Source organism: Pelophylax lessonae (genome assembly GCF_965119305.1).
Source record: "Pelophylax lessonae genome assembly, chromosome: 4".
In the NCBI taxonomy this organism is placed as follows: domain Eukaryota; kingdom Metazoa; phylum Chordata; class Amphibia; order Anura; family Ranidae; genus Pelophylax; species Pelophylax lessonae.
In genome coordinates this window covers 124969120-124979354 of record NC_138771.1, presented here as the reverse complement: position 1 = coordinate 124979354, position 10235 = coordinate 124969120, and the positions used below count along the sequence as shown (strand labels likewise).

Below are 10235 nucleotides of genomic sequence, written 5' to 3'. Positions count from 1 at the left end.
TTCACACTTGTACGACTCCAAAGTTGCGACAAATTTGGAGTGCAACTTTGATACAACTTTGGATGGGTGCAACTTGGATACGACTTTGGCTTTGACCAGTGATAATGTAGAACTGTTGCACAACTGTTGCATTGTATACCATTCAGGTATGAATTTCATGCAAATTTTGAGGGTTAACATTGAAGTCTAAGACTTTCAAGATGCTTGAAAGTTGGACCAGTCGCACATATATGAATTGTTATTATCGGAAAACATGGGGTATGACTTGTCATGCGACTGTAATGTCCAAAGTTGCATGACAAGTTGCAGAAGTGTGAATGGAATCTAACACTATGAAAATATGATAGGGTAGCTATAATTTGGTCCAGAGGTACTGAGCAATACTGAGCAGTACAACACAATACAGAGCAGGGGGTCTCTGTTTTTCTTTCCATGGACTGAATATATTATGATATTATTTCACCCTTGTTTGTGTATGCACATTTCTTATCACTAGTGCTGTTATTATTTCCATGTTTTTTTTAATAGAATATGCTGTCAAAAGGATCAAAATACTGTGCTGTGTTCCGTATTTCTCTCCTGTCCAAAAGCATGAGACAATAAGCTGAATATATAATTTTAGTGTAAACAGCATTCATCCTGTAGTGAGCAGTACAGGCAGCATGGCAGTACAAGTACCCTAATGGAGCTGATGTATTAAGCCATCCATAGGAAGAATCGTTTCCTTTACTCGCTGTAACTGGAATCTTTGTTTTATGTTTCTGATGCATTGTGGAAGATTATGGAACTAATATACACAAGGCCCTATATTTTAAATATGCTGAATGATCACGGTACAAGTAAAGAAATTTAAAAAAAAAAGTTTACTTATTAGTTATGGCAATGTAAATTGACACAATATTGTCCGTTTTATGGCAGAACATATCATATACAGTACAATTATATTTATAGCAAGAGATTTTTACCCAAAACAATATCTAGTTTCACTGAGTTTAGTGCATTAAATATTTCTGGTATGTATATTTATACATGATGGCTTTACAAATATACATGTTACATACAGTATATACAAATAAATGCAAGCACCGATTGTGAGCATACGTGCTTATGTAAAGCAAAGTCCCCATTAAAATTGGTGCATAGCCATTGGACGATTTTATGTAAATTCATATTAATATAGTATGTGATCCAAGAGGTTCACCTAGAACACCATATCTGCACCCAACCATAAACACTATATTGTCAAAAGTATTGGGACGCCTGCCTTTATATGCACATGAACTTTAATCGCATCCCAGTCTTATTCCGTAGGTTTCAATATTGAGTTGGCCCACCGTTTGCAGCTTTAACAGCTTCATCACTTCTGGGAAGGCTGTCCACAAGGTTTAGGAGTGTGTCTATGGGAATTTTTAACCATTCTTCCAGAAGCGCATTTGTGAGGTCAGGCAATGATGTTGGACAGGAAGGCCTGGCTCTCAGTCTCTGCTATAATTCATCCCAAAGGTGTTCTACCGGATTGAGGTCAGGACTCTGTGCAGGCCAGTCAAGTTCCTCCACCCCAAACTCACTCATTCCTGTCTTTGTGGACCTTGCTTTGTGCACTGGTGTGCAGTCATGTTGGAATAGGAAGGGGCCATCCCCAAACTGTTCCCACAAAGTTGGGAGCATAAAATTGTCCAAAATGTCTTTGCATGCTGACGTCTTAAGAGTTTCCTTTACTGTAACTAAGGGGCCAAGCCCAACCCCTGAAAAACAACCCCACACCATATTTCCCCTCCACCAAATGATTTGGACCAGTGCACAAAGCAAGGTCCGTAAAGACATGGATGAGTGAGTTTGGGGTGGAGGAACTTGACTGGTCTGCACAGAGTCCTGACCTCAACCCAATAGAACACCTTTGAGATTAATTAGAGCAGAGACTGCGAGCCAGGGAAACATTCCCATAGACACACTCCTAAACCTTGGGGACAGCGTTCTCAGAAGAGTTGAAGTTGTTATAGCTGCAACGGGTGAACAACTCAATATTGAACCCTACAGTCTAAGACTGGGATACCATTAAAGTTCATGTGCAGGCATCACAATAGTTTTGACAAAATAGTGTATCTATCCATTGGTAATAGAATAGCCTATCTAGAGAAAGAAACTCACAATATTTCCTTAAGGAAAATACCAGAAAATCAGGATACTGTCTTATAGCTAGCAGCAAATTAAATTACTAAATACAACCAACTAACACTTTTAACTACATTTCTTGCAATGGGTGGGCATCACATTTGGAGTCCAGTACATGACATCCTCATACATTTTTATGTCTATGTTGACTCTGTCTTCTTTATCATGCTTCTTATCAGCACAGCTTACTGGGAGCCCACATTTTATTATTAGAGCTGTGGTCTTCCTGTTTTTAGTGCTGTAACATTGGGGAGAAGAATTCCAAAATGAGAATGAAAATTCAGAATTCACCAGATGGGTTCTGGCAGTACAATAAAACCATAGCAAAAGAGTTTTCGCTTTTCTGAAAAGATTATGTAGCCATTGCAGACCCAATAAAGATCCATGAAGTTCCTCTTTAATGTCTCCACTCTTATGAATTGATGAATTCATCCATGTTGAGGTCTCCAAATTCCACTAAGATACATCTGACTGTAGCACATGCCAGCGGGAACATTCCACAGGTGATTTGTTACACATCTCCTGCCAGTGAGCCATACCAGCTTTGGATGACCCAGCACCAATTAATACACGTCCGAGAATTTGGGCACGATTATAAATTCGACCCTAGAAAATTACAAAATTGGCAATTATATTTTATGAGGGTAAAGAACATCATGTCTCCGCTTTTCCTTCTTTCCTAAAAACTGTACATTTTAGGATCCTGCATGATCTCTCTGCGGGAATTGAGGTCTCCAAAAGTGAACACAGTGTTCTAAATTAGGTCTAACTGAACACCCATATAGAGGAATCAGGAGGAAGGAGGTTGGGATTCCCCGATATTAGTTAGTTCGATCACATTTAAAATACTGTGTCCAGTTCTGGAGACCCCACTTACAAAAAGATATTGATAAAATAGAAAAGGTCCAGAGAGAAACAGAAATTATAAAAGGTTTGAGGGATAGAACATATCAGGAGAGATTGCAGGAACTCAATATGTAATAACCTTATACAGTATTTTTTTAAAACTAAAGTAGTCGATGCTTGGAACAGAGTTCTAGCAGGGGTAGTAAGTCAGTCTGCCATAGGTACATTTAAACCAGAGATAAACATAGCTCTATACTCAGACAAAAAGCTTAAAAAAGGAAAAAAAATCAAAGAAGGATCAGACTCAATAAATCACTTAGTCTTTTTAGTTTTTTTTTTTTTTTTTACATCTTTCTATGTTTTAATAAGGTTGATTTACTATAACTGGACAGTGCGAAATCTGGGGAAGCTCTGCATAAAAACCAATCACCTTCCAGTTTTTTGTCAAAGCTTAATTGAACAAGCTGAATTTAGAAGCTGATTGGCTACAATACACAGCTGCACCATATTTTTCACTCTCCAGTTTTAGTAAATCAATCCCTGTGTAACATACGGAAAGCGGGAATTTGCACACCTATGATGTCAGATCACATCCAACTTTATTAAAGCTGGACAAAGAACACTGCAGCAGAGGTCAAGTCCTGGGAAAAAAAGTGTGGGAACTCATCCAAGACCCCCCCATCTCAAAATAAAAAAAAAGTGTGTGTATTTATAATACGTACTTCTTTTTTAACAAATAAAGAGAAACATTTATTGTAAAGTGCCAGTTTACGAGGACACCTCCAAAAGGTACATGCATTAAACAAATCAATATAGAACAGATGTAACAACAAAATAATTCAATCTGAATGCTGTACTAACACAAAAAAAAAATACCACAATGTGTGATAATGGTTCCCTGGCAGGGAATTTCTAAAACAGTGTATGAAAAAAAAAAACGTAACACAGTCCATTAGAAAATATCACACAAACAGGAATAACGTTTCCCTTGCAGTTCAAGATGATCAACTTTTCGGGATTTAGTATCATCTGCACTGCGAAGTGTGGTCAGCCATTTTGAGAAATATGGTATAGGATCCCATGTATGCACAGGAGGGCCAATGGAACTGACAAACAAGAGATAGGGCAGGCGTTCAATGCCAAGCCCACTCCTAATGTGTGACATCACCAAATTGATTGTACTGAAGGCCCTCTCACAATCACCGGATGTCACTGGAAGACTGTTAACTGCTGTCACAACTTGTTTTAGATTTTCAGGAACCTCTGCACCACCATTATCAATGAAAGCTCTGAAACCTTCACAGATCATGGATGCATTGTTGAGTCAGAATCTCTTGCACAGCTGCTCCAGCTTCATCTCACCTTCAAACCAAAGACTGTACACATCGATTGGCCAACGTTGGGAAATAAGAATGTGAATTTCAGAGACAAGAATTTCAAGTTCAGTGTGATGAAGGTGCAGGTCTGTTGCTTGCAGTTAAAGCATAAATCCGGGAGCGTAAATTATCCACCAAACATTGATAAAATCAAGGGAGATTTATCCTCACTTGGCCTTTTGTACTCTCTGGATTGATGGTCACACCTTTGAAATTCCTTTTATCCAGAGATTCCATGGCTTCTTTCAGATGTTTGCCAGGCATGTCTTTCATTTTTTCAATTGCACGAACTGATCAATTAATCAGCTGGTAGGCTCGTGGAAGTGTGATGTCATCTCTTTGAAGGGCTTCAGATAATAGTCCCATTTCCTGAACAGCATCTGCAACCCCAGCAAGGTTTAACAAGTAAATTTCTGATGTCAGGACCTTGCTAAGGTCACTAAATGGAGATTTCTGCTTACTGTTATGAGCTGAATTTAAGCTTGCTTTCATGAAATGACTGTGCAGTGCAGGATGTGACTCCCAAACTGCTTGTATTGTTCTCTGGCTTGAAGCAACCCACCTAACTGAAATTTTTTTTTCCAATTTTAAGAATTTGTACTTCTAATTCTTTTGCACATTTAGAGAGCTCCGACAGTTTTTTTAGTGACTGATGATCTACAGCATACAACTTCTCAAAAAATGATGTTACATGATGAAGACCGGGAATAGAATCAATTGTATCTGAAATGCACAATTCAAGCCTATGACACAAGCAGTGCCATTTCACAAGCTGTCGATATTTTTCACTAAGTCATTCCAGAACACCTGACTTTCTTCCAAGCATTACACTTGCACCATCACTACAAACCCCAATCAAGTTTTTAGCAAGAAAGTCATTACTGAACCCATGTTTAGAAAGACAAGTTAGAAGAGTGACTTCAATAGACTGTGCATCTGCTTTAGGCAAATCAAGGCAATCGAGAAAGTCACTGTGTCTTTTCTATTAACAGAGGCAGGAATATAAACAATTAACACTGAATGTGAAGAAACTGTAGTAGATTCATCAATATATATATAAATATGTGTTCAACAATTGCCTTGCAAAGCTTTTTTCTAATTTCACTGGCAATGCAATCTATTATTTGTGCAGGTGTATACTCACTCACTATGGAGACTACATCCTAAGTCTGTACCATTTGCAACTTGCAAGCTGATAAGATCTCGGAAGTCTGTGAAAGGGCCATTTTGTTTTGCGCAAAATTAGGCAGTGCGAAATACTTAAGTGGTGGACGCAAGCTTATGCTTCTGCTGTTCTGCAATGTTGGATTGCAAAATCTCCTTTCTAGGTAGAGCTTGAATATCTCCTGCCTTTACATGTGCTTCTGAAATCTTATGTATATGGATTTTTTTATGCAGTGAGGTGAACATATCTTTTTATGTTTTGCCATATGGAGTAATCATACCAGTGCTCCATTCTTTTGAAATAGATACACCCTTTGAAACAGACACTCCAAGGCAGTGGCGGCTGGTGTTCAAAATGTTTGAGGGGGGGGCGCAAAAAGAAAAATGTAATAGGTATTGCTTCGCGGCAAAAAACGCGGTAAAAAAATTGCGTGACTTTGAGGTCATGGTACAGGGATGGCACAGGTGATGGTACAGGCATGGCACATGTGATGGTATAGGAATGGCACATGTGATGGTACAGGCATGGCACAGGTGATGGTACAGGCATAGCACAGGTGATGGTATAGGCATGGCACAGGTGATGGTATAGGCATGGTACAGGCATGGCACAGGTGATGGTACAGGCATGGCACAGGTGATGGTATAGGCATGGCACAGGTGATGGTATAGGCATGGTACAGGCATGGCACAGGTCGGCTTCAATCACTTACCTGCTCTCCTGGGCTGCCTGCGAGACGTCCACGGAGCTGCTCCTCTCGTCCTCTTCTTCTGACGGCGGTGGGATTCCGGGAACCGTCCACGGCGCTGCTCCTCTTGTCCTCTTCTGTCTTCTTTGACGGCGGCGGGCTCTCTGGGTCTTCCGATCCGTCCGGCGGGAAGGAGATCGGGCGGTGACGGTGCGTGACTGACGCACGCACCGGCACCGCCCCCATTGCGACATCAGCGGGGTCAGCAATCGGATGTCCTGGATGATGATTGGTCCAGGCTGGAGACTCGACCAATCACAGCCAGGATATCACGAAAGTGGGGGTGTCCTATCGCTATGACCTACGCCCAGGTTACGCCCCAGAAGGCAGCCAATCAGCGCCTCTGCTGGGACGTAAACCCCCCCCCCCCCCCATAGCCACCACTGAGACCGGGTTTTTATTTTTTTACTTTTTATTTTTTTCTTTTTTTAATCATTTTTTTCTTCCCTTTTTTTAGGGGGGGCGGCGCCTCGGCACAGGCACAGGCCGCCGCTGCTCCAAGGTCACAACATACATTGAATCCTAAAAGGCCCTTTTCTACAAACAGCCTTTTCTACTTTTTTTAAATTCTAGCCATTGATTCTGGTCCTAACATTTTGGTAGAAGAATCCTCTTACTAACATCAGCAGCTGTATCTTCAGTAACTAAGTCAACTAATGCTGAGTTACTGACTGGTGTATTTTCTGCAGGGGACGCTGGGTCATCCTGCTTATGCGGAGGCTCACACTGAGATGAGCAACTTGCAGACTCAGTATGCGTTTTACTGGAAGCCTTTGGGAAGAAATCTATATTGCTGCCCTTTTGTTTGCTCATTTCTGTACAAATAAAAACAATAAAAAAAATAATAATAATTTACTGAAAGAGAGGGTGGAGAGGGTAGAACACACATTGGATTCTGCAGTAAATCTAAAAGATGGCAAAAACCTTTGAAGCCAAAATGGTAATCAAATAATGTCTTAATAACGTAGTATTTTTTTCCATTACTCAGATATATAGGTTTTGTGTTCTGCATGCATCTTGAACACCACTTTTTGCATATCACTCTTTTTTTTTTTTTTTGTGAATCTCTCATTTTATTTAATGGCATTTACACTAAATATTTTAATTAAAATTAGTAAATTTAGGTTTCCCCAATTCATTTTGATGCTTTCTTTTCCCTGGCTGTATCTGCTGCTTGAGAGCCTAACTAACGAGTTGGTAAGGGTGTGTGTAATGTAGTAGGCTGCCCGTTCCCTGCACTTCACAGAGCAGCTCAGTGCAGCTCCCGCTGCACTTTGACCAATGGCGTCACTTCCCCCCACAGCGAGCTGCAAGGAGCTGCTGTGAATCATATTGGGGAAAGCTAAAAGAGGACTAATGGAAGCCTACTGTGGCTGCATCTTTGTCCTTTGCAGAGGCTCTTCTTTGAGTCTCTGCTCAGCATCAATCAGTGTGCGGCACTTACTATTGCTAGCTATGTTGTCGACTGCTGGTGTAGAGCCTGTCCAACAGTGGCGACTCTAGAAACAATATATAGGGGGGGCACATAAGATACCACAGTCAAAACTGGGGGGGGGGGGGGCACTATATCATACCACTGAAAAAAACTAAATATGTATATATAAAAAAGGTTACAAAATATGAGAGTAATGCAGTATGCAAAGATACCATTTTATTGTACTAACCGAACACTTAAAAGACAAGCTTTCAAGTGTTTTTCTTTCTTTCTCAGGTGTTGCTTCAGACCCTAGAAAGAGGAAAACTTTCAAAAGCTTTTCTTTATAGCTTAAAGCAACTTCAGCAAACAGTTTATGCAGTAATAGCCCCTAGTACTGGTGCCAGTTTGTGCAGTAATAGCCCCTAGTACTGGTGCCAGTTTGTGCAGTTATAGCCCTAGTATTGGTGCCAGTTTACGCAATAATAACCCCTAGTATTGGTGCCAGTTTACGCAGTAATAAAGCCCAGTATTGATGCCAGTTTATGCAGTAATAAAGCCCAGTATTGATGCCTGTTTACGCAGTAATAAAGCCTAGTATTGTGCCAGTTTATGCAGTAATAAAGCCTAGTATTGATTCCAGTTTATGCAGTAATAAAGCCTAATATTGGTGCCAGTTTATGCAGTAATAAGGCCTAGTACTGATGTCAATTTATGCAGTAAAAAAAAAGCCCCTAGTATTGGTGCCAGTTTACGCAGTAATAACTCCTAGTATTGGTGCCAGTTTATGCAGTAATAACCCCTAGTATTGGTGTCAGTTTATTCAGTAAAAAAAAGGAAATTCTAAAAGTACTGCTCTTATTAGTCTAGTATTTTGGATAAATAGGAAAGGAGAAGACAATCATATTTTACTGCCTTTACATATTTTACTATAAATACGCAATGTCTCAGAGTGTCCCATGTGTCATTCATGGATCGTCTTTTCCTTTTGATGGTGGAATACTTCATAATATCTCTAATACAATGGAAAGTGAAGCTATATATTGAAATCAACTTTTCCCTATATACCTGGTGTGGGGGACACAACTGCCTGCATTGATCCATTAGGCATAAGCCAAACTGGGTCCACCATTTCTGGTACACCCCCTAGATGTTGGTGATGGCAGATCTACTCACGTTTTGTTCCTATACTACTAACAATTACCACCTGGATCTGCACTGTTGAAGACTTACATTTTCACTATGGACTTTTTGATATATTGTCACTTTTGTTATATTTTTTAGTACACATTAACTAATATGTTTATTATCATATGTTTCTACATTTATTCACATTTCTCAGCTATGCAATTCTTTTGTATTTCTACTAATAAAGCCTAGTATTGGTGCCAGTTTACGCAGTAATAAAGCCTAGTATTGGTGCCAGTTTACGCAGTAATAAAGCCTAGATTGGTGCCATGCTCTCAGTGCATTGGAGGCAGGGAAGAATAGTGAGACCTGCCAACCACCGTGATGAAAGTGTTAAGGCCAGCCGCGACAGGGGCAGCGCTCTTAACACTTTTATCAACTTCATTGGAGATCTTTGTTATTTCCCCTACTTTACTACTTACCTCTGCCACACACAGCGGCAAAACTAAGGGGGAAGGCTGCTACAGCGCATCTCTCCATCCAGGACTCATGCTCCTACAGCAAGGGTGCCCAACCTTTTGAGGAGCAAGGGCCACTTTAGCGATTTGGTAACCGGTCACAGGCCACAATGAGTGGAGCAGGCAGATGGCAGGTTTGTGTCCACTCAGCATATGCAAAGCAGACACGAACACAGCCTGCTCTACTCTATGGGCCCTCTGTTCCGATCCGCCCTGAGAGATTGAGACAGTTTACCTTCTGTTTTTTTAAGTGGATTGGATTGGAGATAGGCGGATGTAAACTGAAACAAGTCCATTTACATCTGACACTCTATAGAGGTGAATGGAGGGTCTCATAGGTGCCACCTGAAAAACAGACAGGCAGACCCGATCGGACCAAATGTGTGAAAGGAGCCTAAAGCTGCTTTCACACGGATGCACTGCGGTTTACCTTTAACTCAACTGACCTCAATTTTCAAATCATCCTCAGGATTCCTGCAGGTATCGCTGGCTGTTGCAGTCCCCCAGGTGGGTATGGCTGATGGCTGCTTCTGGCTGTCCTCCAGGGCTGGTACTGCTGGTGGGTACTGCTGGTGGGTACTGCTGGCAGGTACTGTTGGTGGGTACTGCTGGCTGGTACTACTGGCTGGTACTTCTGGCTGGTGCTTGTGGGTACTGCTGGCTGGTACTGCTGGTGGGTACTGCTGGCTGGTACTGTTGGCGGGTACTGCTGGCTGGTACTGCTGGCTGGTAATGCTGGTGGGTAGTGCTGCCGGGTACTGCTGGCTTGTACTGTTGGTGGATACTGCTGGTGGGTACTTTTGGTGGGTACTGCTGGCTGGTGCTGCTGGTGGGTACTGTTGGTGGGTAATGTTGGTGGGTACTGTTG

The 10235-nt window shown here is 41.3% G+C and overlaps 1 protein-coding gene across 1 annotated transcript in view; it reads right to left on the bottom strand.

Annotated features, from left to right (window-relative positions):
* Window positions 1-2118: 2118 nt before the first annotated feature.
* The window catches only part of LOC309552070 (synaptotagmin-4-like), a 91586-nt gene continuing 83469 nt past the window's right edge, over window positions 2119-10235 (bottom strand). The window contains exon 5 of the mRNA XM_082252840.1: window positions 2119-2778. Within this exon, the coding sequence (XP_082108966.1) occupies window positions 2629-2778 (150 nt within the window). The 3' untranslated portion in view covers window positions 2119-2628. The remainder of the gene's footprint in view (window positions 2779-10235) is intronic.